This window comes from Eretmochelys imbricata, chromosome 1, assembly GCF_965152235.1.
Source record: "Eretmochelys imbricata isolate rEreImb1 chromosome 1, rEreImb1.hap1, whole genome shotgun sequence".
NCBI classification, from domain to species: Eukaryota; Metazoa; Chordata; order Testudines; family Cheloniidae; genus Eretmochelys; species Eretmochelys imbricata.
The window spans coordinates 304,917,597-304,931,607 of NC_135572.1; the positions used below are offsets into that span (position 1 = coordinate 304,917,597).

Here is a 14,011-nt window from a genome sequence, read left to right on the forward strand (position 1 = left end):
TGATAGTAGGTGAGGAAAGACTCAGCCATTTTTCAAAAAGTTTCAGTTTTTGTATGAATAGTGAAGTGCATTGGATAAATTCGTTATCACAGAAGAGTCAGTCTAAAGCAAAGGCACTGACACTAAAACAAACCAGACCCATAGCATGAGTCTGATGTAGACATATTTATTGAATTCCTTTACCAGAAAGGTGCAACCCAGTATGGGAAACCCATTGTGAAGAACGGTAATGGTGTGTATGAGTAGACACCAACTTCTACATACAAAATGATTACCATGCATTTGTTTACTCCCTTGTAAGTAGTCCCAATGAAGTTAATGATAGTACACATGACTATCTGCAGACTGAGGCTCACAGTGTTTCTGTTCGGTGAAGCAGCCTACATGTCATAGAAGTGGTCTGTTTTAAAGTCATTAGCTCTTTTCATTTAGTTTCAAACATGTTATATAATACAGATAGATACAAGGAGCTTAACTCTGCTTCTCCTAACCTCTGTGTAGTATGTCTTAGAAATTTTGTAACTGTCTAAGGTGGAATGTTTCTAATATGTCAATCTCTTTTTAAAAATGAAGATGCAGACTCTTAATTTTAACAAGGTACCACAAACTGATCTTAATCACTTTTCAGAAATTTCACTTATGTCAGAGCTAGCACTCTGTTGCCCAGTGGACCTGCTTTTCTTCCGTCACAATTATTTTTTTCACTTTAAAAAAAACCCTCTAGTTAGCCCTGTACTGCTCTAAGTATCAAACAGAATTGTTAACTAAGTTTGAACCACAGGGAAAATTCTGCCCTCAGTTGCACAGATGTAACTGAAAGCAGAATTCAGCCTACCAAACCAGTTTTATACTGATGATACATGAGACAAAAACAACCCAGCTTGTCTTTAGGATATTAAGTGGAGTTTGCAGGGCTAAAATTAGAAAAAAGACATCACTTCCCTTGTCAAGTGAGTAATTGTTCTGGCAGTCACTGACAAACAAGGAATCCACAGATGTCATTTTTCAGAATGGACCTGAACTTTAAAATCACATGGCAAAAATAAATGATAAACGTTTATGATAACGGTCATAAACAACCTTGCAAGTTTTTCTATAGCATATATAAACAAGAGAACATCCATGTTTTTGAATATAAGCTGAGGAATGAAGAACTGCTTTGTGTTATTTTAATAAAAATACAGTGCTTACTCACACTTCTAAACATTGAAACAAAAGTATACATACATCGAACAAATCTTTTTTTCTAGGTAATTGTGTAAAGGATTTCAAAAATAGTTTATCACTTTACATCATTATTGAAACATGTATCCTTTTCAAAGGAATAAATGTCACAAAACAAATACACATTAGAAGAACACAATTAAATGACCTGGACAATGAACAATCTATAGTCAGCTACTATGAAAGAACATGGGCCTTGGATTCAAATCTCCAGAAAGTATTCCCCTTCTCCACAAAAAGCATATTTATATATTAACGGCATATACAATATGGAAAATCTAAAAGCATATTTTTTTGTTCTTAATATGCACCCTCTTTAAAGGACTCTGCTAACTCTTGATTGGCAGCATCATACTCAGCAATGAAATGTTTAAGTTCTTCAATGCATCGCTCACCTATCTCATGCAAATTTTGTCTCAGGGCAAACTGAATGGACTTTTCTAATGAAGGATCTTTATCGATCAGCATCTTCACTACCATGCCAAAGGTTTCACAGTCTTGTCTGTAAACCTAGAAGCAATACATTTGAGAAACTGATTAAATGCAAGAATATTTACATAAGCAGCAGCATCTCCCCCACCCCACATAAGGTTAAAGTAACATTACACCACCAAAAACAAGCGATGAACAATGAATGATAGATTCAACATACATTTTGTTATGCCTGTTATAAATGTTTACTCCCCTGCAGGCCTGCTGTAAGGTCACAAGGGCAAAGGTAGCTAGTTCAGTACTACTTTAACACAAAAAATAATTCTTAATGAAGGAAATTTCTGAAAAATAGAACTTGGGGAGGAAAATAATTTCTCTTGTGATACAGCAACACCCACCTGGAATAAAATATCTGAATAAAGAGAGATGAGCAAACATTAAATACATTTAGCACTTTTGCTTATAATAAAATCTGGGTTTTACCTCGTCACCTGTGCCCATCTCATTCATTTTTATTTAAAGGTAATGATTAGTTGATCTTCTGATAACACTTTGAAGATGAAACATACTAAATATTGGAGATTTAAAATCACCCATAATGGCAAAGCCAGGTCAATTTCCTGTATAGAGCTTCAAAGGAGCTCTATAGGTTTGATGCTATTGGTAGCTCAACCCAGTACAATGTAACTTCATAAGGGAGAGCTCAGTTTAGAATTGACATCACCCAGAGGTTGCACCTCAGAGGATGCAAAGTAACTGAACCCAAGTGGGAGTGGGGGAAGGGTAAGAAAGAAGAAAATGTTACAACAACGGCTGCAAAGAGCTTAAAGTGGAAATGTGCAGGGCTTCTACATGCAGGAAAAGGGAAACTGTCTGACCGCCTGAAATAACTGATATTTTAACCCCCTTTCTGCTCCCATTCTTTTCACTTGTACTTGCAGCTTCATCTGCTGATTTTTTTTATATTTGAAATCTTATTAAGCCCCTATTATGTATTATTTGCAATGTACCTTGGTACTTAGAACTTTGCCTAGATGCTCAGGTTGAAAAGGGACAACGATATTAATCTCATGCACCCTACCCAAACAGGAATGTGGCAGAGATTCTTCCTCTATCAAGTGGTTAACACTGGTCATTTTCACACACCACTGGCCAATTTCCTTTTATAAAAATGTACTGGGCTTTTATGTGATGAGAGCCTAGTTTTATTTCTCTGCACATTCTTTAGAAGAAAAACAAAACACACACAAGCAATCAGAAGTTGTGATCTTTGTCCAAGGATGATATTTTAAGGCATGAAACCACACCCGTGGTCAGATTTAGTTCTTACTGACATATATACACATTCTTCCTAAATCTGTCTATAAATTGTATACACAATTAACAAAATAAAATAATCCTATACTAGGAAGCACCCATTTTACTGACACCTGGACTACACTTAAAAGTTAGGGTGACATGGTTACAATGCTTCCAGGTGTGAGAAATTGACACCAATGAGCATCACAGTTAGGTCGACTTAACACCTGGTGTAGATGTGGTGAGGCAATGAAAGACTTCTTATGTCAGCGTAGCTACCACAACTCAAGGAGGTGGATTACTTACACTGATGGGGCAAAAATACCCTTCTGTAGTTGTAGAAAGCGTCTACACTAGGACGCTACAGCAGCAATGTAGCTGGGCCGCTTTAGTTCCCATAGTGTAGACATGACCTAGGACAAGTCAAAATGCAGCAAGGAGGACAAAGTCATAACAGCTGTGTCAGAGGTGAGAAAGAAGATCTTTGGGCATTTTGCAAGCCCAGCTGAGGTTCAGAAGTAATATCAGTGATTATAGTACTTTATATAAAGCCAGACAACACAAGAAATATTTTTGATGGTACATTTTAGAATATGCAAAAATGAGATCACCATTTGGGACACTCTTCCTGCAAGAAATGATTCTTTACTTTTATTTTCTCAGAAGATTAACACAGACCTAAACAAAAGAAGACAATGTAGCCCAATCATTTCAAGCAAAATCTCTTTAAAAAAAAATCAGGAAAACAGTGTGCACATGATATTTTCTCAGATAAGGTATAAGTATTTTTTCAGAATACTGCTTTGGGTATTTAAGATGTTCATTGCTCTACAACAGCAGAAGAGTTTAACACTCTCACATTCAGATGATTTTCACAGCCCTAGGATTCTGGGTCTGGCTAAGAGAACTTCAAAGCAGAGCTAACTTTGGCGACTATTTCCTGACAGATTCTTTTCCAAGAAAAGAACCGTTCAGAAAAATAACCCTGTATCTGATTAACCATATGATAGACAGATGGTATTTGGCTTTGGATAACTCCTGCTTTTCAAGTGCTTTCAGGCGGCTTCTATCACTTTTACAGGAACTTTTTTTTCCCCTCCAGTCATTAGGTACTGGGGGAAAATAGCTTCAAACAATTTTTCTTAATCACACTTTTATTTATTCTGTTCCATCATGTTTGAAGTACTCAGACTGGGGATGTGTGAATGAACAGGTAAAATAACCTGGTAATTGATAGTCTTCACAAAGCCTTTTATAACATTGTAGATGTGATTATGTCAGCCAAAGAACTGATGTTAACCACACTAGTAAAGAATACAAAGACATGTTCTTCTGAAAGGCCTTTTGTACTGGACAGCACCAAAAAGAAATATGTGAAACAAAGTAGGTCTAATCTATATGTAATTGGTCTTCCAGAGAACTTCACATTACAGACTTGCAATACCATTTCATTCTAAACCTTATTTTTCCACACACCAAAAAACAAAAACAAACAAACAAAGAAAAACAACAAAAACAAACAAACAAAAAACAAAAAAAAAAGTTTGGGCAGATTTTTGTCATGATAAGAGTCATATTTTCCTTACAAGGCTTCAAGGGAAAAAAATTAAAATGAAACATCAGAATCATTTTTATCACCACCAAGCCTGGAATCTCAGATGTTGCATCACTGACACCATAATCAATAGGATAAATAGGCTCATAGTAGAGATGCATGCTTTTTGGGATATTTACTGTGGCAAACTATTTCAAAAACCATAAACTGTATTAGAACAAACACCAGGTTACTCTACGAACAGAAAACAGTGATGTGGGGAGGGGGTGCAGGCTGGTGCCAACAGGCTGTGAGAACAGAGAGGCACAGTTAAAGCAACTTAAACACAACATTTTGCTCTCAACGAACGGATGAAAAAAAAGAACCCAATCTATTCCTCTTTAGAAAGGTATGCAGAGACCAGACACAGACGAGTTCTGGAGCTCTGCACAGCAACAGACTGCAGTGGTGCTGGCCTGCCTCTCTGAAATTCTTGCAGAAAGACTCAGAGCTCTTTAAAAGACATGATGCTGGCCCTGAATACGAAGACTGACTCTTCAAAAATTCATCTCAGCAGAGAAGAAAGTCAGTTTCTGGGAAATGAGAAGAGAATAGGCCATGTGGAGTCTGAACAAAGGAACTTCAGAAGAGATTCCAAACATGGAAAATCACTTATGAAAAACCATTCTTTGCTGGAGGGAAAATTGGAAGCACTTGAGACCCAACGCAGAGTTAGAAATATCTATATCCTTGGAATTCTGGTTTATATTCATTCTGAGACGAGACCACTGAAAAGATCATCCCTAAACATCTGGAAGTGAACTTTAAAAATGATTCCATATGTGGGGAAAGAAGTTATAGAATCCCTATATTCAAAAACAAGAAAGAATCATAGCAGCAGCAGCATTATACTGTTTGATATACATATCAAGGAATCCTGAAAACAGGTAACGCCACAGGGCGATTATTTACCCAGGCCATAACATATTCTTATTCTCTGATCTGACTATATCACTGGCATAATGAAAAGAATTTGTAGTGTTTTAACAAACATATGAAGGAGGAGTGGAAACAGCTGTACAATTCCTAACAAAATTCTGGGTTATCTAGGAAGAAAGTCTTCTCTTCTCTTCTGGGACACGAATTCAAGTCCTGTTTGAAAAGATCCTTAAAGCCAACACAATCTGCACCCCATGAGTTTTCATAGACCAACTAATACGTTTAATTTTTAATTATTCTCCTCCTTTAGACAATTTAACTCCTTTTCTTATCTTACAGTAAGGTAAGAGGCCCCAACTGTGATTCCCGCCCCTCCCCGACACAAATTGTGTGGTAGGCACTTTTCAAACACTTCAGCCATGTCTAGACTAGGGTTTAAAGATGTAATGTTGGAAGTTGTTAGCTAACACCTTCAGAGCTTGTCTATACACAAAAATTACACTGTTTAATCATACTGGTATTTGAAGTGATACAACCCACTAATTTGGATGCAGTTATATCAGCATAAAGGTGTTTTAATACCAGTCTAGCTATTCCCATACAGGAATGGGAATAATAACCTATACCAGTATAAGGCACCTTTATACTAGTATAACTGAGTCCACACTGGTTGTATTGATATATCTATTTTGATAAAAACTTCACAATTCCAACCAATAGCTATACCTGTATAAACTCTCTGTGTAGACCAGGTTTTAGTGTAGGCAAGACATGCTGCCTTTTAACACGTTTACGTGGTTAAGCTAAAGCCAAGCACAGAGCCTAGGCTTGACCAGCTGAGTATATGTTAAAGTATACACTGCCTTTTCCATACTAGACTTCTCAAACGTGCTACTTAGAATCTGTTAACTAACATGATCTAACATCAAACCTTTAAGTAGTATGTGATCATGCAACTAAAGAATATATCATAATGCATACACACAAGGTGGCCAAATGAATAATGCAGGCAAACATTATTCAGCTATTTCTCAACTTTTGAGAACTTAACTTTGTAGTTGTAATATTCTTTTACTGAAATGTTTTGGGATGTAAGGCAATACATATCGTGCCTACTCTGGCCAGTGTGTAGAAGGTGATTGGGGTATACAGGCAAGTCAAGGTTAGCATCAGAACAAGAAAAAGTTACTCTAAAAAGTTAAAAGGGAAGTAAGGAGAACATAAGGTTCTTATTCAGCCTTTTATGAAATGATAAGAAAGTAACAAGTGTCTACAAGTTTAAAGGAGAAGAATGGGCAAAGCCACTAATAACTAGAGATAGGGACTTGGCCAGAGGGTGGATACAACTCAGTGGGTACTGAAGAGCTGATAGTGGATGGAGCTGTGAACTATTATACGAGTTCAGTTTTCTAGAATCCAGTAACTTCTGGAAGGTGGGCAGGGCATCTGATAATGTGATTCTATATTAAATGTCCCAAAACTTCATTAACACAGAGTTAAGGTTGCCCAGTGGTGCCTCATGCCCTTCCAGAATGCGGAGAGCAGCTCACAATCTAAACTCAGCCCACTATAGCTGACAATAGCCGCTTGGAATGGTTCTGTAAGGAGGGTGCCATAATGAGTAGCCATGAGGAAGAATGTGCCATTGGTTTGCACTGTGCTACACAGATATGAATTTCAGCATTTATCAGCATCTGCTCCAGCTGTGTCGAAGGTAGAGCAATTAGTTTGAGCAGCTTGGCAGAGCTGTTACTGTGATAAGACAAAAGGTGCCCACGTACTTTCAAGGATCAAATATGCCTCATTTCAGTGCTGAGCTCAGTAGGTTGTGTGAGCAGTGGTGCACAGAGATCGTCTTGTCACGTGGATTTTCAGCAGTATGGTCACATATATGACAGCGGTCTCTGGAGCTTGGAGTGAGGGCTTGTCTTCATGTATAGTGCTGCAGTGCTTTAGTGAAGACGCTCCTATGCCAGTGGGAGAGCTTCTCCAATCGGTGTGGTTAATCTACCTCCCCGAGAGGCAGGCGTTATGTCAACAGGAGAAGCTCTCCCATTGACATAGTTATACCTGCCTAACCCCCGTGTAGACAGCACTATGTCACTCGGGGTATGGATTTTTCACACCCCGAAGCAACACACTTAAACAGATATAGGTCTGCAATGTAGACCTGGCCTCAGTGAAAGCAATGTCACAGAAGGACTCCCCAGGGCAAGGGTGAAGGGGAAGTAACATTTAGCAAATGTGAGGTGGTCTGTGTAGACTGAGCCCTGGTCTACACTGAAAATATAGAATGATCTAGCTACATTGTTCAGGCGTATGAGAAAATTCACACCACTGAGCACCGTAGTTAAGCTAATGTAACCCATGGTACTGATGCAGCTAACTACTGTTGCTTGGGGAAGTGGAGTTCCCACATCCATGGAAAAAACCCTTCCCCATTGCTGTAGTTGCAATTCTATAGCTGTGCCACTGTAGGGCCCATAATGTAAACATGTCCTCACAGTTTAAAAGCTTGCCTCTCTCACCAACAGAAGTTGGTCCAATATAAGCTATAAGCTACTTGTTTCTCTAATATCCTGGGATCAACACAGCTACAACTACACTGTGTACAGTATGTGTAATTGTCATGATGAGGCATCATTTCAAGAAGGCAGAGATAAGGTTATTAAGAAGGGGTGGCGTTTACTTTAATTTTGTATTTCCCGGTTTTCAGAGGTTTAAATTAGCTACTCTCCACATTCTGGAAGAACCTGGGGCACCACTAGGCAACCTTAATTCAGAGTTAAAGTGTTTGGGCATTTAATTTCCTTAGCTTAAAAAAAACAACAACAAAAAAACTTATCACCCCGATGTACCACAGCCCAGCTCTCCCTCTCCACTGCCTTTGGCTCCTTGGCAATGATTCCTCCAGCCACAGAATGCACTGGGTGCATGTTGGTACCTTCACTGCCTCTGCATCTCTTGTCTCTGTTTGTCCACCACAGCCTGGTTCTACCTCCTCAATCCTCCTTCCCACAGAGAGACAAGTACTGGCAGGAGACCTGTGGGCTAAGGAGCTGAGGAAAGAATGAACGATCAGTGTGGGGACCAGCCTGGACTCAGTAAGGATAATTTTTGAAGAGAGTGACAGATGTGGGGGGAAGAGGGGAGTACGATGAAAGGTTGATGCAGTGGTTAGGACATGGAACTTGGGAGACCTGGGTTCAGTTCCCTGCCCCACCACAAAGTACCTGCGTGATCCTGGACAAGTTCCTCAGTCACTATGTTCCCCACCTATAGAAAGTGGATAGTATTTCCCTACCTCACAGGGCTGTTGTGAGGATAAACACAATACTTTCTGCGAGGCACTCCAATACTACAATGATAGGTGGCAGATAAGTACCGATCATTCACTGACTGATGGATGAGGGGCTTTTGGAAGACAGAACTGAAGTTCCCCAACATCCCCCCTGAACAGCTCTGACCTCCTCCTTTCCACACCATTCTTCCCTGCACAGTTCTAACAGAAGCCTGCATTGCGCCAAACCTCTGATATTCTCCCCAATCACTCATTTCCTCCTTCCACTGCTCTAATTCCTCCAACAAGCCCATTGCTCGAAACACCCCGTGCCTCACTGGTTCCACCCTCCTCCTTGCCACTCCATGCCCCTAGGAAGTTTGGAGGGCCATGGGGAGGTGGAAAGGTGGCGAGCTATGAGGAGTGCAAGTACAAGCTGGAGGCAGGAAGTGGCAGGAAAGTGGAGATGCAGAGTCCCTACCTTAGTGGGTGGTGAAGGGATTCTACACATTCATCTGCAGTATGGGAGGCTCAGAGAGGTATGAAGTCTCAGCTAATGACAACACCCCATGGAGATGAATACAGCCTAAAATAATAGTGCTAAGATATGAGAACTGCTCCATTCATCTCCATGGGTGTTTTCATTCCCTCTCCCCAGTGTCGGTCTTTGTGAGCCTGTGCCATGCACCAAGCATGTCTGCTCTCAGCTGTCCACCCACAGGGGATTCCAGCTCACAAGTCAAAGGCCGTGTTTGTGTGTGTGTATACTTTCAAACCCCCCCAGACCCCCAGGGTCAAGGACCTCCCACCTCTCCCCAATCCTGGCTCACACAGAAGTTGCAAGATACCCAGAAATCATTTCCACAAACGTGCATACAGTATGTATCCAGTGTTGTTGTAACCATGTTGGTCCCCAGGATATGAGAGATACAAGGAGGGTCTGGTAATATTTTTTATTGGATCAATTTCTGTTGGTGAGAGAGACAAGCTTTCAAGCTACACCAAGCTCTTCTTCAGGTCTGGGAATGGTACTAAGAGTGTCTCAGCTAAATACAAAATTGAACAGATAGTTTGGCATAACTGGTTAGCACATTCTAACTTGAATGGTCCCTTTATGGGCTAACTCCTTATGTTGGTCCAATAAAAGGTATCACCTCAGCCACCTAGTCTCATACAGTATGTGTAATTTTATTACCCTTGAGAAAATAGCCAGAGCCCCTTCTAAAGTAGCTGTACTACTCAGGGCACATTTACCAAAAGTATAAAAGGATCGATGAATGAGGTTTGTTTTTAAAAGAGTGGTATCTCCTAAAGGGGAACCCCTTCCACAAATGGTCCCAAATTTGGACCACTAACACTACTTAGCACCCCCTCCCCTACGAAGCACAGCAAATCTCAAGACTATCTGAGCATGCAGATTTTAGAGCACTTAGGACACATCTACACTGCAATTTAAGTTTAGTTGTAGTGTGGGTAAGCATACCCATGCTAGCTTTAATCTAGCTAGCACCAATGATAACAGCAGTGGACATGGTAGCATGGGCTTCAGTGCAGGTTAGCTGCCCAAGTACAAGTCCACTGGGGACTTTTGGTACATACTCAGGTGGCTAGCCCACGTGGGGTCCATGTCGCCATGTCCTCATTGGTACTGTTACTCACACTAGCTAGATTTAAGCTAGCGTGGGTATGGCTTCCTGCGCTACTGTCACACCTTAAACGTACCCTTACAGTCAACTGTTAAACCCAACGCAGTGCTCAACCTTAACTATAATAGAGTGGATGCTCTGCCAGAATAAAGCTGACCAGCTCATTTTATGTTTCACTGTGAGACGGACACCTAGAAAAAAAGTGACCAGATTTTCAGAGACCAGATTTTCCACAACTCTCTACAAACCAGACAGCTGGTTTTGGTATCTAACTTTAGGTACTCACATCTGAAAATGTTAACCTTTATTCACAGTCCTGACTCCTACTTTATAATTGCAAATTTAAATGCTAACAAAACAGGCAACTATTTATTCATTTACATTAAAATACAATGTTTTTAGTACCAAACAGTTTTTCAATGTGATGTTCATGTAAATACCTCAGTGATATAGAAATTCAAAATGTGTATCAAACCATCCTTCCAATCCACATTTCCGCCCCTGATCCTCCCCCAGACTTTTCACAGCCCTGCAAAACACAACATTAACCTAATTTAAATTGACCCAGATAGCTCACCTGGAATGGACTACTTAGTATATTCCTTCTTGCAAGAGAAAAAAACATAGAAATTCCCATTAGAACAGATGCCATTTAATTATCATTTCACCCACAGAAACTGTATTTTCATGTTCATGTGTAAAATATTTAATTTAGAGATCCACACTGGAAAAAGAACAAGCAATATGTTTAGAATTACCATAATACTATATGCATGCAATTCAAATGATCAACTACACTTTGACATTGTTTTTCTACCTAAAATGAATTCCTTTTCCTGGTTCTAAAAAGCTAGATTAATAAACACACAACACTTGTGCACTATACCATCTACAAAATTTTAAATTAAACAATAACCACATACTATATTCCCTTTCTTTAATATGTACTAACAATTTTGCTTTGGATCTGTATGGTAATTTTCATACCCATTAATCAATGTGTTTATAGAGCAATTACACATTCATTGAAATGCAAACAGAGAAACAAATGATCTAATCTGCTGTATAATATCTAATTATTTAATGTTTCAGAGTAGCAGCCGTGTTACTCATATCCGCAAAAAGAAAAGGAGTACTTGTGGCACCTTAGAGACTAACAAATTTATTTGAGCATAAGTTTTTGTGAGCTACAGCTCACTTCATTGGATGCATGCAGTGGAAAATACAGTGGGGAGATTTTATATACACAGAGAACATGAAACAATGGGTGTTATCATATACACGGTAACAAGAGTGATCAGGTAAGGTGAGCTATTACCAGCAGGAGAAAAAAAAACCTTTTATAGTGATAATCAAGGTGGGCCATTTCCAGCAGTTGACAAGAACGTGTAAGGAGCAGTGTGTGTGTGTGTGTGGCAAACACCTACAAGATATCTATCAAGCGTTCTTACAATTACAGTACCCACCTGCTGAAGTGAAGAAACAGATTGATAGAGCCAGAGGAGTACCCAGAAGTCACCTACTACAGGACAGGCCCAGCAAAGAAAATAACGCCACTAACCGTCACCTTCAGTCCCCAACTAAAACCTGTCCATCGCATCATCAAGGATATACAACCTATCCTGAAGGACGACGCATCATTCTCTCAGATCTTGGGAGACAGGCCAGTCCTTGCTTACAGACAGCCCCCCAACCTGAAGCAAATACTCACCAGCAACCACACACCACACAACAAAAACACTAACCCAGGAAACTATCCCTGCAACAAAGCCCATTGCCAACTGTGTCCACATATCTATTCAGGGGACACCATCATGGGGCCTAATCACATCAGCCACACTATCAGAGGCTCGTTCACCTGCACATCTACCAATGTGATATATGCCATCGTGTGCCAGCAATGCCCCTCTGCCATATACAGTGGCCAAATCGGACAGTCTCTACATACAAGAATAAATGGACACAAATCAGAGGTCAAGAATTATAACATTCAAAAACCAGTTGGAGAACACTTCAATCTCTCTGGTCACTCGATTACAGACCTAAAAGTCGCAATTCTCCAACAAAAAAACTTCAAAAAACAGACTCCAATGAAAGACTGCTGAATTGGAATTAATTTGCAAACTGGACACCATTAAATTAGGCTTGAATAAAGACTGGGAGTGGATGTGTCATTACACAAAGTAAAACTATTTCCCCATGTTTATTCCCCCCCCCACACACACACACACACACACACACTGTTCCTTACACGTTCTTGTCAACTGCTGGAAATGGCCCACCTTGATTATCACTATAAAAGGTTTTTTTTTTTCTCCTGCTGGTAATAGCTCACCTTACCTGATCACTCTTGTTACCGTGTGTATGATAACACCCATTGTTTCATGTTCTCTGTGTATATAAAATCTCCCCACTGTATTTTCCACTGCATGCATCCGACAAAGTGAGCTGTAGTTAACAAAAGCTCATGCTCAAATAAATTTGTTAGTCTCCAAGGTGCCACAAGTACTTCTTTTAATTATTTTATGTTAATCTCTGCTTTTCTTATTGAAGAAATGTAAAAGAAGAATGTTAGTTGCACGCAATTACAATTCTAGTCCCCTTTTATTTAATTTAATGAAACATTTGTAGATATCTGGTGTTAGAGATTTTCTAAAATGTAATAATTATTTTTAAAAATGTATAATGCTTGGCATTTAGATACTCAAGGTGACAACACTTTAGAAATTGCTTAGAGTCAGTTGTTTTGCTTGGAATATACTCCATGATAAAAATAAAAATAAAAATGTTAATTACAGTCCCAAACCGTGCCTTCATCTGCCAGACCCTGTTTAATAAGTATGGTTCTACTCTGAAAAGTGACTCTCTAAAAGTGTCACGTTTGGGTTTCCATGCTTATTGTCTCTCAGTGATTTCGGTGCTCAGTTTACAGGTTTGTTTATTTACACATATATACACACACATATATAATTTTAAACTGGAAGACCTGCACACTCAGCATGGACCGTGAGAGTCAAGCTGGATTCTTTCTTTTTTTGTGTACCATCATCAGTAAGAAAGGATATGCAGATCAAACCATGCATTCAGTTGCAGTCATGCAACACCATTATATTCAGATTAGGCTCTCAATTGCATCTGGACAGTATGTTTTAAAATTATGTTTTGGTGGCACCCTGTGCAGTTCTAGTGAATTCACTGGGTTTGCATAAGTGGAGCTGATCAGAAGCCAGGACCAGATTATGACTCACTCTCGTAACTGTGCACTGGTGGATGGGAGCCCACAGTAAGCCTCCTCACCTTTGCAAACCATGCAAAGGCTGTCACAGTGATAGTCCCTGTTCTGGGAGTAGCACAGACTTGTTCCTGCATGGTCTAACATAGTGAATGCCAGTGAAAATGAGGTACGATTAGAGTGTAAAATAGGGAAAGAACAAGTCAAAAATTACTTAGATGTCTCCAAATCACCAGGGTCTTATGAAATGCATCCTAGAATACTCAAGGAGCTGACTGAGGAAATATCTGAGCCATTAGCAGTTATCTTTGAAAAGTCATGGAAGACGGGAGACATTCCAGAAGACTGGAAAAGGACAAATAGAGTGCCAATCTATAAAAAGGGAAATAAGGACAACCCGGGGAATTACAAACTAGTCAGCTTAA

The 14,011-nt window shown here is 39.7% G+C and overlaps 1 protein-coding gene across 4 annotated transcripts in view; it reads right to left on the reverse strand.

Moving 5' to 3' along the window:
- Positions 1-998: 998 nt before the first annotated feature.
- PPHLN1 (periphilin 1) overlaps positions 999-14,011 on the reverse strand; it is a 141,143-nt gene continuing 128,130 nt past the window's right edge. For all 4 annotated transcript variants that reach the window (XM_077833995.1, XM_077833976.1, XM_077833986.1 and 1 more), the window contains one exon: positions 999-1,734. In XM_077833995.1, coding sequence (XP_077690121.1) covers positions 1,525-1,734 — 210 coding nt within the window. In that variant the 3' untranslated portion in view covers positions 999-1,524. The remainder of the gene's footprint in view (positions 1,735-14,011) is intronic.